Source organism: Coregonus clupeaformis, chromosome 13 (assembly GCF_020615455.1).
Source record: "Coregonus clupeaformis isolate EN_2021a chromosome 13, ASM2061545v1, whole genome shotgun sequence".
NCBI lineage: Eukaryota > Metazoa > Chordata > Actinopteri > Salmoniformes > Salmonidae > Coregonus > Coregonus clupeaformis.
In genome coordinates, this window is record NC_059204.1 from 32,801,196 (window position 1) to 32,820,301 (window position 19,106).

Genomic DNA, 19,106 nt, shown 5'->3' on the forward strand with positions numbered 1-19,106 from the left:
TAATCGTGTGAGAGAAGATGGGGCATTCAGCTGCTGATCACTCCAGTCATATTACTACTGCTGACCTCCGCCAAGCTCTCACAGAAGCTTTATACAAGCATGTATCAAAATAGATCAAAATACAGTGGGGAGAACAAGTATTTGATACACTGCCGATTTTGCAGGTTTTCCTACTTACAAAGCATGTAGAGGTCTCTAATTTTTATCATAGGTACACTTCACCTGTGAGAGACGGAATCTAAAACAAAAATCCAGAAAATCACATTGTATGATTTTTAAGTAATTAATTAGCATTTTATTGCATGACATAAGTATTTGATCACCTACCAACCAGTAAGAATTCCGGCTCTCACAGACCTGTTAGTTTTTCTTCAAGAAGCCCTCCTGTTCTCCACTCATTACCTGTACTAACTGCACCTGTTTGAACTCGTTACCTGTATAAAAGACACCTGTCCACACACTCAATCAAACAGACTCCAATCTCTCCACAATGGCCAAGACCAGAGAACTGTGTAAGGACATCAGGGATAAAATTGTAGACCTGCACAAGGCTGGGATGGGCTACAGGACAATAGGCAAGCAGCTTGGTGAGAAGGCAACAACTGTTGGAGCAATTATTATAAAATGGAAGAAGTTCAAGATGACGGTCAATCACCCTCGGTCTGGGGCTCCATGCAAGATCTCACCTCATGGGGCATCAATGATCATGAGGAAGGTGAGGGATCAGCCCAGAACTACACGGCAGGACCTGGTCAATGACCTGAAGAGAGCTGGGACCACAGTCTCAAAGAAAACCATTAGTAACACACTACGCCGTCATGGATTAAAATCCTGCAGCTCACGCAAGGTTCCCCTACTCAAGCCAGCGCATGTCCAGGCCCATCTGAAGTTTGCCAATGACCATCTGGATGATCCAGATGAGGAATGGGAGAAAGTCATGTGGTCTGATGAGACAAAAATATAGCTTTTTGGTCTAAACTCCACTCGTCATGTTTGGAGGAAGAAGAAGGATGAGTACAACCCCAAGAACACCATCCCAACCGTGAAGCATAGAGGTGGAAACATCATTCTTTGGGGATGCTTTTCTGCAAAGGGGACAGGACGACTGCACGTATTGAGGGGAGGATGGATGGGGCCATGTATCGCGAGATTTTGGCCAACAACCTCCTTCCCTCAATAAGAGCATTGAAGATGGGTCATGGCTGGGTTTTCAAGCATGACAACGACCCGAAACACACAGCCATGGCAACTAAGGAGTGGCTCCGTAAGAAGCATCTCAAGGTCCTGGAGTGGCCTAGCCAGTCTCCAGACCTGAACCCAATAGAAAATCTTTGGAGGGAGCTGAAATTTATTTTTATTTTTATTTCACCTTTATTTAACCAGGTAAGCCAGTTGAGAACAGGTTCTCATTTACAACTGCGACCTGGCCAAGATAAAGCAAAGCAGTGCAATAAAAACAACACAGAGTTACATATGGGGTAAAAAACATAAAGTCAAAAATACAACAGAAAATATATATACAGTGTGTGCAAATGTAGCAAGTTATGGAGGTAAGGCAATAAATAGGCTATAGTGCAAAATAATTACAATAGTATTAACACTGGAATGCTGGATGTGCAAGAGATTATGTGCAAATAGAGATACTGGGGTGCAAAAGAGCAAAATAAATAACAATATAGGGATGAGGTAGTTGGGTGGGCTAATTTCAGATGGGCTGTGTACAGGTGCAGTGATCGGTAAGGTGCTCTGACAACTGATGCTTAAAGTTATTGAGGGAGATAAGAGTCTCCAGCTTCAGAGATTTTTGCAATTCGTTCCAGTCATTGGCAGCAGAGAACTGGAAGGAATGGCGGCCAAAGGAGGTGTTGGCTTTGGGAATGAACAGTGAGATATACCTGCTGGAGCGCAGACTACGGGTGGGTGCTGCTATGGTGACCAATGAGCTAAGATAAGGCGGGGATTTGCCTAGCAGTGATTTATAGATGGCCTGGAACCAGTGGGTTTGACGACGAACATGTAGTGAGGACCAGCCAACAAGATCGTACAGGTCACAGTGGTGGGTAGTGTATGGGGCTTTGGAGACAAAACGGATGGCACTGTGATAGACTACATCCAATTTGCTGAGTAGAGTGTTGGAGGCTATTTTGTAAATGACATCGCCGAAGTCAAGGATCGGTAGGATAGTCAGTTTTACGAGGGCATGTTTGGCAGCATGAGTGAAGGAGGCTTTGTTGCGAAATAGGAAGCCGATTCTAAATTTAACTTTGGATTGGAGATTCTTTATGTGAGTCTGGAAGTTGAGTACAGTCTAACCAGACACCTAGGTATTTGTAGTTGTCCACATACTCTAGGTCAGACCCGTCGAGAGTAGTGATTCTAGTCGGGTGGGCGGGTGCCAGCAGCGTTCGATTGAAAAGCATGCATTTAGTTTTACTAGTGTTTAAGAGCAGTTGGAGGCTACTGAAGGAGTGTTGTATGGCATTGAAGCTCGTTTGGAGGTTTGTTAACACAGTGTCCAATGAAGGGCCAGATGTATACAGAATGGTGTCGTCTGCGTAGAGGTGGATCTGAGAGTCACCAGCAGCAAGAGCGACATCATTGATATACACAGAGAAAAGTGTCGGCCCAAGAATTGAACCCTGTGGCACCCCCATAGAGACTGCCATAGGTCCAGACAACAGGCCCTCCGATTTGACACACTGAACTCTATCTGAGAAGTAGTTGGTGAACCAGGCGAGGCAGTCATTTGAGAAACCAAGGCTATTTAGTCTGCCAATAAGAATGCAGTGGTTGACAGAGTCGAAAGCCTTGGCCAGGTCGATGAAGACGGCTGCACAGTACTGTCTATTATCAATCGCGGTTATAATATCGTTTAGGACCAGCGGCTGAAGTGCACCCATGACCAGCTCGGAAACCGGATTGCATAGCGGAGAAGGTACGGTGGTATTCGAAATGGTTGGTGATCTGTTTGTTAACTTGGCTTTCAAATACTTTCGAAAGGCAGGGCAGGATGGATATAGGTCTGTAGCAGTTTGGATCTAGAGTGTCACCCCCTTTGAAGAGGGGGATGACCGCGGCAGCTTTCCAATCTCTGGGGATCTCAGACGTTATGAAAGAGAGGTTGAACAGACTAGTAATAGGGGTTGCGACAATTTCGCGGCTAGTTTTAGAAAGAAAGGGTCCAGATTGTCTAGCCCAGCTGATTTGTAGGGGTCCAGATTTTGCAGCGCTTTCAAAACATCAGCTGTCTGAATTTGTGTGAAGGAGAAGCGGGGGGCATGGGCAAGTTGCAGCAGAGGGTGCAGAGTTGGTGGCCGGGGTAGTGGTAGCCAGATGGAAAGCATGGCCAGCTGTAGCAAAATGCTTGTTGAAATTCTCGATTATTGTAGATTTATCGGTGGTGATAGTGTTTCCTAGCCTCAGTGCAGTGGGCAGCTGGGAGGAAGTGCTCTTATTCTCCATGGACTTTACAGTGTCCCAAAACTTTTGGAGTCAGTGCTACAGGATGCAAATTTCTGTTTGAAAAGTTAGCCTTTGCTTTCCTGACTGCTTGTGTATATTGGTTCCTAACTTCCCTGAAAAGTTGCATATCGCGGGGGCTATTTGATGCTAATGCTGTACGCCACAGGATGTTTTTGTGCTGGTCAAGGGCAGTCAAGTCTGAGGAGAACCAGGGGCTATATCGGTTCTTAGTTCTGTATTTTTTGAATGGGGCATGTTTATTTAAGATTGAGAGGAAATTACTTTTAAGGAACAACCAGGCATCCTCTACTGACGGAATGAGATCTATATCCATCCAGGATACCTGGGCCAGGTCAATTAGGAAGGCCTGCTCGCTAAAGTGTTTTAGGGAGCGTTTGACAGTGATGAGGGGTGGTCGTTCGACCGCGGACCCGTTACGGACGCAGGCAATAAGGCAGTGATGTGAATAAGATGTGAATAAAATGCAAATTAATTACTTAAAAATCATACAATGTGATTTTCTGGATTTTTGTTTTAGATTCCGTCTCTCACAGTTGAAGTGTACCTATGATAAAAAGTACAGACCTCTACATGCTTTGTAAGTAGGAAAACCTGCAAAATCGGAGGTGTATCCAATAGTTGTTCTCCCCACTGTATGTGTTGCTGCCGAGTGGCATGGATAGAATCATTTGTGGAGATTAGAAAGAGTACTCCAGAGTTGACTTCGACCATGTATGAGCAGTGAGCAACCATCTTACAAATGGGTGGGAGTTGAAGTTGTAGACACAACACTGACTCATTAGCCGAGAAACGGCAGCAAATGGAGGTTCGCCAAAGAAACAGGCTGACAAGACATTAGAAATACGCTTCCACGACCGGGCTGATGGAAACATGAAATGCCAGTACAATTTTATAAATGCCGACAGACAATTCATTATGCGAGAAATCGAGGTGAAAATTCCTTTATGCGCAAATATTGATATTCTAACCATCATATCGAAGTAAACTTAGAGTCACGCGATGATATGTTGTGTGGTCCTCCCACTACGACTCAGGAAAGCATGCAGTTTATTAGGCTACAGATTAAATAAGTTTTGACAAACTTCACAGGCAGGTGAATGTGCAAGGTGATGAGCTTGATGCTCTTTTCCAATAAATATCGAGGGCCTTCTACTGGTGACATGATGATTGATGCTTGGCTGCCGTTTGACAAATAATAATAATATCGGTCTTATCCATAATAATCTCATAATGTAGGTAGCCTACCCATACTGTATCTGCGAGCTGTTGGCTAGAGCGCATGTGCCAAGACCACATTTGCTATATTATGCAACAGTTTTTGTGACAAAACCATTAGTAGAGTTGAAAATGCGATGGAAACCCATTTAACTTGTATTTTTCATTCGGTACATGGGAATTTTACGGTGAAATAAATGTTTATGTGCACTACGTCATCTCACACAGCCTTTTATCTGCAAAAAATCTGTTTGACGGAAACACATCTCTGGTGGAAATATTTGCATATTGTTTATGCAGATTTTAGAATATTCACATGAAAATCTGTCTCAAATTGGATGGAAACCTAGCTATTGACAATGAAATGATGAATGTAATGCCAAAAATGGGCTCACAGTCACAGTCATACACCTTATCCCCATTAAGCTCACGTATCATGTTCCATGGGAGCCTTCGGTCAAAACAACCTGTGAAGTTGCTAATGGGGTCATTGTAATAGAGAGATAGATACCTCTTGGTGAACGTAAATGTATGGGGCTATTTTAGTGAATGCTAGCTGACTCCTGGGGGAGACCGAGTAGCTTCTTTCAGCTTGATGAAGCACTCTTCTTACTTTAGCTGGCAGAGTGAGTATGTCTTTGCTGTGAAGAGATAGCGCGTGTGCCTGTGTGTGTGTGTGTGTGTGTGTGTGTGGCTGTTTGAGAGATCGAGAGTGTGTGTGTGTGCCCTGTGTGTGTGACCCTCTGTGTTTGTGTGTGTTTGTGTGTGACCCTGTGTATGTGTATGTGCATGCCCATGTGCGCCCATGTGTGTGTGTGTGTGTGTATGTATGTATGTGTGTGTGTGTGTGTGTGTGTGTGTGTGTCTTTGTCTGTGTCTTTGTGAGGTGCCCAGGGGCCTGGTGGACATAGCACATCTGCATCTGGCTATTAATTCCCTCTCCCCACCATTATTCCTGTACTGCTATTATCCACTATATGTACAGTGAGGGAAAAAAGTATTTGATCCCCTGCTGATTTTGTACGTTTGCCCACTGACAAAGAAATGATCAGTCTATAATTTTAATGGTAGGTTTATTTGAACAGTGAGAGACAGAATAACAACAAAAAGATCCAGAAAAACGCATGTCAAAAATGTTATATATTGATTTGCATTTTAATGAGGGAAATAAGTATTTGACCCCCTCTCAATCAGAAAGATTTCTGGCTCCCAGGTGTCTTTTATACAGGTAACGAGCTGAGATTAGGAGCACACTCTTAAAGGGAGTGCTCCTAATCTCAGCTTGTTACCTGTATAAAAGACACCTGTCCACAGAAGCAATCAATCAATCAGATTCCAAACTCTCCACCATGGCCAAGACCAAAGAGCTCTCCAAGGATGTCAGGGACAAGATTGTAGACCTACACAAGACTGGAATGGGCTACAAGACCATCGCCAAGCAGCTTGGTGAGAAGGTGACAACAGTTGGTGCGATTATTCGCAAATGGAAGAAACACAAAATAACTGTCAATCTCCCTCGGCCTGGGGCTCCATGCAAGATCTCACCTCGTGGAGTTGCAATGATCATGAGAACGGTGAGGAATCAGCCCAGAACTACACGGGAGGATCTTGTCCAATGATCTCAAGGCAGCTGGGACCATAGTCACCAATAAAACAATTGGTAACACACTATGCCGTGAAGGACTGAAATCCTGCAGCGCCCGCAAGGTCCCCCTGCTCAAGAAAGCACATATACAGGCCCGTCTGAAGTTTGCCAATGAACATCTGAATGATTCAGAGGAGAACTGGGTGAAAGTGTTGTGGTCAGATGAGACCAAAATCGAGCTCTTTGGCATCAACTCAACTCGCCGTGTTTGGAGGAGGAGGAATGCTGCCTATGACCCCAAGAACACCATCCCCACCATCAAACATGGAGGTGGAAACATTATGCTTTGGGGGTGTTTTTCTGCTAAGGGGACAGGACAACTTCACCGCATCAAAGGGACGATGGACGGGGCCATGTACCGTCAAATCTTGGATGAGAACCTCCTTCCCTCAGCCAGGGCATTGAAAATGGGTCGTGGATGGGTATTCCAGCATGACAATGACCCAAAACACACGGCCAAGGCAACAAAGGAGTGGCTCAAGAAGAAGCACATTAAGGTTCTGGAGTGGCCTAGCCAGTCTCCAGACCTTAATCCCATAGAAAATCTGTGGAGGGAGCTGAAGGTTCGAGTTGCCAAACGTCAGCCTCGAAACCTTAATGACTTGGAGAAGATCTGCAAAGAGGAGTGGGACAAAATCCCTCCTGAGATGTGTGCAAACCTGGTGGCCAACTACAAGAAACGTCTGACCTCTGTGATTGCCAACAAGGGTTTTGCCACCAAGTACTAAGTCATGTTTTGCAGAGGGGTCAAATACTTATTTCCCTCATTAAAATGCAAATCAATTCATAACATTTTTGACATGCGTTTTTCTGGATTTTGTTGTTGTTATTCTGTCTCTCACTGTTCAAATAAAACTACCATTAAAATTATAGACTGATCATGTCTTTGTCAGTGGGCAAACGTACAAAATCAGCAGGGGATCAAATACTTTTTTCCCTCACTGTAATTACTCCTGGAGGCCTGCGGCCTCGCGGCCCTCTTGTGCATTGATCCTTGCAGCTCAATGTGTTTCCACTGATGAGGAAGCAGAGCCAAGAAAATATTAAAGGACCTCAAAAAAAGTTTTGGGGGATACTTATTTATTTTAAAATTTTTGTTATGCACAGTATCACCCTTGGGTACAGAGTGCTTACTGTACTGTAGAAATGTACATGAAAGTACTTACATACATAAAGTATGTATTACATACAGTGAAGGAAAAAAGTATTTGATCCCCTGCTGATTTTGTACGTTTGCCCACTGACAAAGAAATGATCAGTCTATAAATTTAATGGTAGGTTTATTTGAACAGAGACAGAATAACAACAAAAAAATCCAGAAAAACGCATGTTAAAAATGTTTTTAAATTGATTTGCATTTTAATGAGGGAAATACATATTTGACCACCTCTCAATCAGAAAGATTTCTGGCACCCAGGTGTCTTTTATACAGGTAACGAGCTGAGATTAGGAGCACACTCTTTAAGGGAGCGCTCCTAATCTCAGTTTGTTACCTGTATAAAAGACACCTGTCCACAGAAGCAATCAATCAATCAGATTCCAAACTCTCCACCATGGCCAAGACCAAAGAGCTCTCCAAGGATGTCAGGGACAAGATTGTAGACCTACACAAGGCTGGAAGTTTGCCAATGAACATCTGAATGATTCTGAGGAGAACTGGGTGAAAGTGTTGTGGTCAGATGAGACCAAAATCGAGCTCATTGGCATCAACTCAACTCGCCGTGTTTGGAGGAGGAGGAATGCTGCCTATGACCCCAAGAACACCATCCCCACGTCAAACATGGAGGTGGAAACATTATGCTTTGGGGGTGTTTTTCTGCTAAGGGGACAGGACAACTTCACCGCATCAAAGGGACGATGGACGGGCCATGTACCGTCAAATCTTGGGTGAGACCTCCTTCCCTCAGCCAAGGCATTGAAAATGGGTCGTGGATGGGTATTCCAGCATAACAATGACCCAAAACACATGGCCAAGGCAACAAAGGAGTGGCTCAAGAAGAAGCACATTAAGGTTCTGGAGTGGCCTAGCCAGTCTCCAGAACTTAATCCCATTGAAAATCTGTGGAGGGAGCTGAAGGTTCGAATTGCCAAACGTCAGCCTCGAAACCTTAATGACTTGGAGAAGATCTGCAAAGAGGAGTGGGACAAAATGCCTCCTGAGATGTGTGTAAACCTGGTGGCCAACTACAAGAAACGTCTGACCTCTGTGATTGCCAACAAGGGTTTTGCCACCAAGTACTAAGTCATGTTTTGCAGAGGGGTCAAATACTTATTTCCCTAATTAAAATGCAAATCAATTTATAACATCTTTAACATGTGTTTTTCTGGATTTCTTTGTTGTTATTCTGTCTCTCACTGTTCAAATAAACCTACCATTAAAATTAGAGACTGATCATGTCTTTGTCAGTGGGCAAACGTACAAAATCAGCAGGGGATCAAATACTTTTTTCCCTCACTTTATGGGGAGTGTACCTGTGGTTTACAGTATCATCTTGTGTGGGTAAAATGCACTTTACCGATACAGCAAAGTAACGCTACCGTGTCCATATTAGGACAGCCTTAGTCTCAGCAGGACTTGTTGTCCTAATATGGACACTGTATAGTACTGATAGTATTGTGCATGCAGGTATCAACAAGAATGTATTTGTAGTAGACAAATGATGTGATTAAAGGCCACGTTAAAGACCACTTTGATTGTGAAGGTTGTTGCTACAAGGATTTTAATTTCATGTTTGAATTCATTGTTATATTTGGGTGGGTGCCAGAACAAATAATGATGTTGGAATGATGAAAGCTCAAGGATATCTGTGGTACAGCACATTAGCTGCCTGCCAATTAGACACATCACTCTGCTAATAAACAAATCAAGGACATGATGTAATGTAATGAACCTATCTGTTTGTCTCCCCACAGAGGATTTCCGCCTCTACCACACCTACAGCGTCATTGTGTTTTGGTACACCAGAAGTACATTCATTTCAATGGAACACTGTATTTGCCTTGCAGCATTGCATTGCAGAGGCAGTTGCAGTGTGTTCTGTGTGGAGCATATGCAGGGGTGCAACTTTGGTTTTAGAAGTGTGTGTGGGGGGGGACATAACATTGCACAGGTCCTCCCTCAGAATTTATTGGGGCATCTAAAGCGCATTTTCTGCATTTCTACTAGGGCTGTCCCCAACTAAAAATAATCTTGGTCCAACAACAGTAGTCTTTTCTTTCGACCAATCGATTGGTCTACATTTTAAAACGTCTGTCACGACTTCTGCCGAGGCTGCCTCCCCTCCTTGTTCGGCAGGCTTCGGCGTTCATTGTCACCGGCTTACTAGCCACTGCCGCTCCATATATCATCATTCCATTTGTCTTGTCTTGTTAATTACACACACCTGGTTCATATCCCCTCATTTGTCTGTGTATAAGTGTTCCCTCTGCCCCCTTGTCCTTGTGGGTGATTGTTTTATGTGAAGATGAGTGTAGCTCGGTTGAGCTACCCGTACTTTGTATTGCCGGGGTTATTTCTCCCTGTGTGCCTGTATTGTGTTCCAGTGCGCCTGTATTATGCCCTGTGCTGTTGACGCTATCCAGCGTAACTGTGTACTACGGAATAAACTCTGTATTCAGTGATTTACCCTTCTGCGCCTGACTCCTTCAAATCACATTCTCACATTGTCTATTTTTCCATAGGCCTCTATAGACACATCCTATGTCTTTTAATACAATCAACTAGGCTATATGTACATAATGAAGACACACAAATGACTTAAGAAAAAAACCTGTTCCCCGACCCTCCTTCTCCCACTGCTGCTGGCCTTCACAGATTCTGCCATTATGCTCCTGAAGTTGCCGGTAATAGGCTACACCAGCGGTCGGTAACCTTTTCCATTTGGAGTGCCAATTTATCTTACCATTTCTCCCAATCTGTGTGCCAGATATGATTATCATATGCACATTTTCATGGAACAGTTTAATTTAATTTATAATAGTCTTTGTATCTCAAAATCATTGTCTGTGGTTAATCTATATTCTATCTAAATCTAAATGAAAAGTATACAAATCTAAAAGTAACTTTTGTTGCCATTGCCAACTATGTAATAATAAGCTACATAAAGCCAACACAAAAACATTGCAGCCGGCATTTAGAAAATATCCTGATAAAAATAAATATCCAATAAATCACATTGGCTACACATGGCCTGTCTGCAACGATCTTGAAACATTTTATCAACTATCAACTGGGTCGCCACAAAACTTGCGCTAGCAAACTTTAAACATTGTATAAATATTCGGGGCCCTCAGAGTTTTCCGAGCCACTGAGCTCGGGACAGACACAGCTGTGCAAGGGATAAGAAGCAATCAGGTATTTTATGATTTTTCCACTAGATCAGAGCATTACATTTTTCCCTTTCATGCTGAGTGGTTATCGAAAGGGAGAGAGCTGGAAATATTGTTCAAATACTTTGAGGAACTATTGTCATTCTCAATTTATTCTAAAAACAGACTTTGTTTACTTGCTGTTTGAGGTGAATAAAAATGACTTTGAGAAGCTCACAGGTCATTAGTGGTGGTGAGTTAAGACAATCAGAAATACTATCAGACATCCCCAAATGGGCACATTTATAGGCCTACATTTGCGCGCAGGCCAGGTAGACTAGTCCTACTTCTATATGCGTAATCAGGTGCGCATCCTTACTCAACATTGACAGGAGCGTTTCAAACCAAAGACGATTAATAAATTGACAAAACTCGTAAATGGAATGAAATATACAAAAACTTGTTTCTCACAATCAGAAAGGTAAATGATAGTAATAATAATATATTGAATGCAATAACAGAAATGACCATAACCAAACAAATGTTGCTGATTAGAAATGTGGGAATTAACGGTAAATGTAGGCTACTACTGGTGATGTATGTAATGGGGAATAAATGTAATTTTAGAATGTGGGGTGGTCATGTCCCCCGTGTCCCCAGTGAAAGTTGCACCCCTGTGCATACGTTGGATTTATCGAGCGTATGCATCAAATTGTAGACGGCTTGACAGAAATGGTAGCAGAAGGTGAATGTTGAACTTTTGTTGCACACATATCTAGATGATGCAGTGTAACATTTTGCGCAATGACGCTGTAGGTGTGTTCGAGGCGTTAGCTGCTACTTACTGTTAGTTCCATGGTATTAACTACATAAACTATTTGGTAACAATGGATACTTTTCGGTACATAACTCAAATACTTCAACACAAGTGGTAACTTATTGGGTACCAAATTATACATAGTGACGCTTGTGTCAATAATTCTCAAAGAAGCAGAAGCGTAATTACAACGCAATTAGAATTGCTAACTAACTACCTGGTGAACAGTGAGCTGTAAAATAATTTTTTCCCACTGCTTATAAACAACCCTGTATGCTCATTTCTACTGTATAGAGCATCATCACAGATATCCAGCTGGTCAGGAACACATTCAAATGGACAGAGCTTAGAGAAATATGCTAATAGTCCATTAGAACACTCCTATGAGCCGCGAGAGAATGCCTGACGTGATTGGAGTCGCCGACTCGACGGACCCCGTGCTAATCCACCTCCCCAATGTTTGTCTGCCTTCTGCCCAATGCATTCTGGGGCATGTGTCTGTGTGTGTGCGTCTCACACCACCTGCCACCGCCACCCAAACCGACAGCTGCCTCTCATCAATATTAACTGGCTACTGTGACAGTATGGCGCCCCTGGTGGCAGTCTGCGGTTCCCCAAAGGACCTCCAGGAGCCTCATGGCCTCTCCACCTCACCATGCGCTGTCATCACTTATTAATCCAACACCTGTTCCCACCCCCTCACCCTGGCTAACAGGGGAGCCTGTGGCTTGTGGCTTATGGCTGGCATTCTACATTGCTAAATTGCTTCCTTGTGTTTTATTGGGGGAGTCCTGTCCTCAACTCTGCGCTGTTGCAGTTCATTACCAAGGACAAACAGCAACTATAGCTCCAGTGTTGCTGCTGCTGCCTTCTATTCTACATATGTATTTTATTTCAGGCTAACTCAAGGCTACCCAGACAGAAAGAGCTAGGGCAGAATCAAACATTTGCTTTCATACAGCAGTTGACTTGCCGTAAGGAGACGAAAAAACGGCGCCATTGTTTTGCATGACAAAACGATTAGGCCCCTCTCTGACAGTGCACACAACAACGGCTAATCGGTTAGGGCTCTCGTTTCTGCCTCTCCCCGTGCCCAGGCTTGGGGAGAGGATTCCTTTTGGATGACACACCAAAAATATAAAGAATGTACGAGGAAGAATGGAGCTGTCAAGAGTAATGGATCCTTGAATAGTATTTTCTGCTTTATTAGTCATACTTAATAGCTTTGAAGGAGCTGTGAGGGATGCGAAAGGCCTTTGTTTGAAATGCATAACTTATGGCAAATGGTTTTTGTGATCAAATAATATCATCTGACAATTGAATTTTGTACAGAGGGGGCCCATTTTTCACTATTCGGAAGGAATCTCTTATGATAGTATTTTGATTAGTGGCAGGGCGAGAGGCAGAAAGAAAAAAAGAAAAGCGCACACAGTGGCAACACACACAGGAAGAATAAAATGGCAAACACTAACATTTACTTTCATTGGCTAAGATCGTGACATCGTTCATCTTCATCAAATACATTATCTCTTCCATTGTGCTTCCAGACCAATTTTCCTTTGAATGGGAAGTGCTGCATTTCATAGAATTCACATTTCAACAATGTTTGTGAAAACCCAGCCAAATAAGGTTAAGAAATATTGGAAATGTTGGGTTAGCACGTGCAATGTTAGGGGTAGAATTCTGCAGTAGAAATAGGATAAATAGAGCATTTAATTGTTCAGATAGATAGACCAATGGATGAGTTTTGAAACAAGAGCCTTTTCTCTCACTGATCAATAGAACATTATAAACAGATATCAACTGTTTGTTGTGAATGAATAGAATGTACCCTATACATACAAAAGTATGTGGACACCCCTTCAAATTAGTGGATTTGGCTATTTCAGCCACACCCGTTGCTGACAGGTGTATAAAATCGAGCACACCGGCATGCAATCTCCATAGACAAACATTGGCAGTAGAATGGCCTTACTGAAGAGCTCAGTGACTTTCAGCGTGGCACTGCAATAGGATGCCACCTTTCCAAGAAGTCAGTTCATCAAATTTCTGACCTGCTAGAGCTGCCCATGTCAACTGTAAGTGCTGTTATTGTGAAGTGGAAACGTCTAGGAGCAACAACGGCTCTGCCGTAAGTGGTAGGCCACACAAGCTCACAGAACGGGACCGCCGAGTGCTGAAGCGCGTAGCGCTTAAAATGTCTGTCCTCGGTTGCAACACTCACTACAGAGTTCCAAACTGCCTCTGGAAGCAAAGTCAGCACAGGAACTGTTTGTCGGGAGCTTCATGAAATGGGTTTCCATGGCCGAGCAGCGGCACACAATCCTAAGATCACCATGCGCAATGCCAAGTGTCGGCTGGTGTGGTGTAAAGCTCGCCCCCATTGGACTCTGGAGCAGTGGAAACGCGCTCTCTGGAGTGATTAATCCCGCTTCACCATCTGGCAGTCCGACGGACGAATCTGGGTTTTGTGGATGCCAGGAGAACGCTACCTGCCCCAATGCATAGTGCCAACTGTAAAGTTTGGTGGCGGAGGAATAATGGTCTGGGGCTGTTTTTCATGGTTCGGGCTAGCCCCTTAGTTCCAGTGAAGAGAAATCTTAATGCTACAGCATACAATGACATTCTAGATGATTCTGTGCTTCCAACTTTGTGGCAGCAGTTTGAGGAAGGTCCTTTCCTGTTTCAGCATGACAATGCACAAAGCGAGGTCCATACAGAAATAGTTTGTTGAGATCGGTGTGGAAGAACTTGACTGGCAGCACAGAGCCCTGACCTCAACCCCATCGAACACCTTTGGGATGAATTGGAACGCTGACTGCGAGCCAGGCCTAATCGCCCAACATCAGTGCCCGACCTCACTAATGCTCTTGTGGCTGAATGGAAGCAAGTCCACAAAGCAATGTTCCAACATCTAGTGGAAATCCTTCCCAGAAGTGTGGAGGCTGTTATAGCAGCAAAGGGATGCCCATGATTTTGGAATGAGATGTTCGACGAGCAGTCGTCCACATGCTTTTGGTCATGTAGTGTAGGTTTTCACACAGTGCATCCCCCCCAAAAAAAAATCACACCCTAGATCAGTCGGGACTATTCCTTCCAAACACCCTAGAATAGATCACTTCCATGGTGTGAGCTATGGGACGCTGTACTCACGTTGGATATCGATGGTAACGATGGCATCTTTCCCATTGGGCGCTGCCTTGTTTGAGGCCCGACATGTGATCCGTTGGCCTGTCTCGATGTTGGAGGCAGAGAGGTAGAGTGTGCTGACCGTGCTCTCCCTTCGCCCATCCCGCAACAGTGTCTGAGGAATCAATAAAAGACCAAAGATTATCACTAGCTATTACCGTTACAAGATGTCTTACTTTCATTACACTTGCCTTGTGTTCATTTAGCATTCTAATCCAGAGTGATTAGAGCAACTAAGGTAGATAAGACAACCACATATCACAGCCATTGCAAGTACAACCTTCTACAGTAGGTGGGGAGCAATAGGTTTACAGTACATCATGCAATATGCGTACTGTATGACCTATAGGAGTGTTCCATTTTTTCCCATAAATCTCATGTATATCTTGCCCTGAATTACATAGTAATATCATAGTAGTTACATATTTGTAATGACATAGTAATAGAGTTTAGTGGTATACATTATTGACTGATTTCATATGCAGGTTAGGTTTTTCGTCATGAATCTTGTTCTGGGGGCAGCTCTTTAGAGCGGTCACTAGCTGGCACAGCCACAAAGTCATAAGATCTGATTTTAAACCTGAACCCTAACCTTAACCCTAACCACACTGATAACCCTAATACCTAACCCTAACCTTAAATACATTTTTTGTTTTCATGAATTTGCACAATATAGCCAATTTTGACTTTGCAGCTGGCCTATTTAGCGGAAATCACTTAGTTCTGCCTCCAGGACAAGACTCATCCCAATACACGTCAACCTGCATGTCATACTGGACAGATGGAACCAGTCGTCTCACTATCGTTTGCCTTCTCAATCTGCATGCCTTTATATGCCACATCAAGTCATGATCTGACTCAAAGTATGTGAATCCAAAACCCAGCCTCATCATTGGATAAAGATGAAACATATTGGTTCCCTGTCTCCAAAACATTCCTGATGCATTTAAATGGAGCTGTTACCAGATTGAGAAGAATCAAAAATACTTTTCATCCTAACAATGTGACATGTAAATAATATGACATGATGGGTGGCAGGTAGCCTAGCGGTTAAGAGCATTGGGTCAGTAACTGAAAGGTTGCTGGTTCGAATCTCCGAACTGAAAGATGTGTCCTTGAGCATTTAACCTTAATTAATCCTGTAAGTCGCTCTGGATATGAGCATCTGCTAAATTACTAAAATTTAAATTATGTGATACATATCAAATGTGATATACAGATGTTGATACTAAGTACTTACAAAGTAACTATACACTGCCCCTCCAAATCCTGATACAATAATAAACACGTCTAAGTGGCTTGCCTCTGTCTAATTTATGGGCTTATATTGAGTGAAGGGAGCGCTCTCCAGTGGGTTTGTTTGGGTTAGGCTCACCCCGGAACAAGCAAAATTACACTGTGAGATTGTCATGGGACCGCTCCTTTAAATGCGCCTCTCACTTTCTCAGTTTCCTACCCAGGGCTGACAAAGTGAACAAATTGACCAAGAACACATCCATAATGTAGAGTGATGGAATGCTTTCACTTTTTTCGTCATGTTGAATGCACAACATGAGTTCTCCATCTTGCCCTATGGATCAAATAAAACATCTCAGCTGTCATTAAACTGACGGAGCGAGGCCTTTTTTAGGACAGCTGTGTGGAGGAATGGAAGGCAGGAGCAGAGAGGAAGATATGAAGAGGAGAGAGCACACCTCTTATCAAGGGCCAAAGGACACATTTGAAGTGCACAATCAATTTATTTATGCAAACTTAATTTCCTATTATTATTATATTCTTTAGTGAGTACAACATATCTAGATTTATGTCTTGTACTTTAAGTATAATAATACAGTGGGGGAAAAAAGTATTTAGTCAGCCACCAATTGTGCAAGTTCTCCCACTTAAAAAGATGAGAGAGGCCTGTAATTTTCATCATAGGTACACGTCAACTATGACAGACAAATTGAGATTTTTTTTCTCCAGAAAATCACATTGTAGGATTTTTTATGAATTTATTTGCAAATTATGGTGGGAAATAAGTATTTGGTCACCTACAAACAAGCAAGATTTCTGGCTCTCACAGACCTGTAACTTCTTCTTTAAGAGGCTCCTCTGTCCTCCACTCGTTACCTGTATTAATGGCACCTGTTTGAACTTGTTATCAGTATAAAAGACACCTGTCCACAACCTCAAACAGTCACACTCCAAACTCCACTATGGCCAAGACCAAAGAGCTGTCAAATGACACCAGAAACAAAATTGTAGACCTGCACCAGGCTGGGAAGACTGAATCTGCAATAGGTAAGCAGCTTGGTTTGAAGAAATCAACTGTGGGAGCAATTATTAGGAAATGGAAGACATACAAGACCACTGATAATCTCCCTCGATCTGGGGCTCCACGCAAGATCTCACCCCCGTGGGGTCAAAATGATCACAAGAACGGTGAGCAAAAATCCCAGAACCACACGGGGGGGACCTAGTGAATGACCTGCAGAGAGCTGGGACTAAAGTAACAAAGCCTACCATCAGTAACACACTACGCCGCCAGGGACTCAAATCCTGCAGTGCCAGACGTGTCACCCTGCTTAAGCCAGTACATGTCCAGGCCCGTCTGAAGTTTGCTAGAGTGCATTTGGATGATCCAGAAGAGGATTGGGAGAATGTCATATGGTCAGATGAAACCAAAATATAACTTTTTGGTAAAAACTCAACTCGTCGTGTTTGGAGGACAAAGAATGCTGAGTTGCATCCAAAGAACACCATACCTACTGTGAAGCATGGGGGTGGAAACATCATGCTTTGGGGCTGTTTTTCTGCAAAGGGACCAGGACGACTGATCCGTGTAAAGGAAAGAATGAATGGGGCCATGTATCGTGAGATTTTGAGTGAAAACCTCCTTCCATCAGCAAGGGCATTGAAGATGAAACGTGGCTGGGTCTTTCAGCATGACAATGATCCCAAACACACTGCCCGAGCAAAGAAGGAGTGGCTTCGCGTAAGAAGCATTTCAAGGTCCTGGAGTGGCCTAGCCAGTCTCCAGATCTCAACCCCATAGAAAATCTTTGGAGGGAGTTGAAAGTCTGTGTTGCCCAGCGACAGCCCCAAAACATCACTGCTCTAGATGAGATCTGCATGGAGGAATGGGCCAAAATACCAGCAACAGTGTGTGAAAACCTTGTGAAGACTTACAGAAAACGTTTGACCTGTGTCATTGCCAACAAAGGGTATATAACAAAGTATTGAGAAACTTTTGTTATTGACCAAATACTTATTTTCCACCATAATTTGAAAATAAATTCATTAAAAATCCTACAATGTGATTTTCCGGATTTTTTTTCCTCATTTTGTCTGTCATAGTTGACGTGTACCTATGATGAAAATTACAGGCCTCTCTCATCTTTTTAAGTGGGAGAATTTGCACAATTGGTGGCTGACTAAATACCTTTTTTCCCCACTGTACATACCTACATACATACAGCACAGTGAAGTGGAAAGGTTGCGTTGACATTTGCTGCAGTTCTGGTCAGAGCAACCCCCTGAATTCTATATATTGGTGTCAGAAGTGGGGTGACGCTACTGTGAGGCCATCAAAGGCAAGCCTGGGAATGAGGGACTTGAGATAAAGAAGCGTGGGGCGCTCTTTTTGTAGGAAGGGGATAGTGTAGCGACCTGAATCCAGTTTGAATTTCTTGGTGTAATGGCTAAGCTGTTCCGTTGGTAGTCGTTGGACCCAGGTTTGAGTCCCGGTCGGGGCTACCCATGAATTCGCTCCAATACATACAAATAGAGCTGTCCTTTTGAAAGAGTCAGTTCAGCACAGAGATCAATCAAAACTAGCCCAAACCATACCCAGTCTACAGTGAAATGAAAAATGCAACCCCTCCATACCTTAGAGTACATGGCGCCATTCAGGACCTGCCCGTTGCGGATCCAGATGATCGAGGCAGCAGGCTTGGAATTGTCGGCGTGGCATGTCAGGTTGAGGGGGTCGCCGGCCCTTAGGCTTACCACGGGGGCCCCCACAATCACAGGGTCTTCAGGGGGAACTATGGGGGACGATAAAGATGGATTTAGTTAAATTGCATTGCATTCTGTAAAATGTGTACTGTTGTAGAGCAGTTAAAGGCTTAGTAGTTCACCTAAATGACATATTGGTTTTCTTACCTTGTAAGCAGTTTGTGGACAACGTAAAACAGCAATCCATGATTTGTTTAGTTAACCTGGCCACTGTCTCTAAATGCTAACTTAGAATTTTTGGCCCAAAACCAATGCAAGTGTACATGGAAATCAATATGTTGTTTTGCAATTTCGATGAACTATCCCTTTAAGAGGCATTGCTATGCCATTGTATGCCAACTCAGGTTAACACTTCTGATGTTTCAGTCTGGTAAAAAAACCTAGAATAAAATAGACTTCATTTCTGAGCAGCATGTGGGCTGCATTATGTAAATACAACATAGTTGTGCT

The 19,106-nt window shown here is 43.3% G+C and overlaps 1 protein-coding gene across 2 annotated transcripts in view; it reads right to left on the bottom strand.

The window, feature by feature from the left end:
• The window catches only part of kirrel3a (kirre like nephrin family adhesion molecule 3a), a 242,585-nt gene that overhangs the window by 49,782 nt on the left and 173,697 nt on the right, over window positions 1-19,106 (bottom strand). For both annotated transcript variants that reach the window (XM_041893694.2, XM_041893693.2), the window contains exons 4-5: window positions 18,528-18,685; window positions 14,622-14,772 (exon numbers count right to left, since the gene is read on the bottom strand). In XM_041893694.2, coding sequence (XP_041749628.1) covers window positions 14,622-14,772; window positions 18,528-18,685 — 309 coding nt within the window. The remainder of the gene's footprint in view (window positions 1-14,621; window positions 14,773-18,527; window positions 18,686-19,106) is intronic.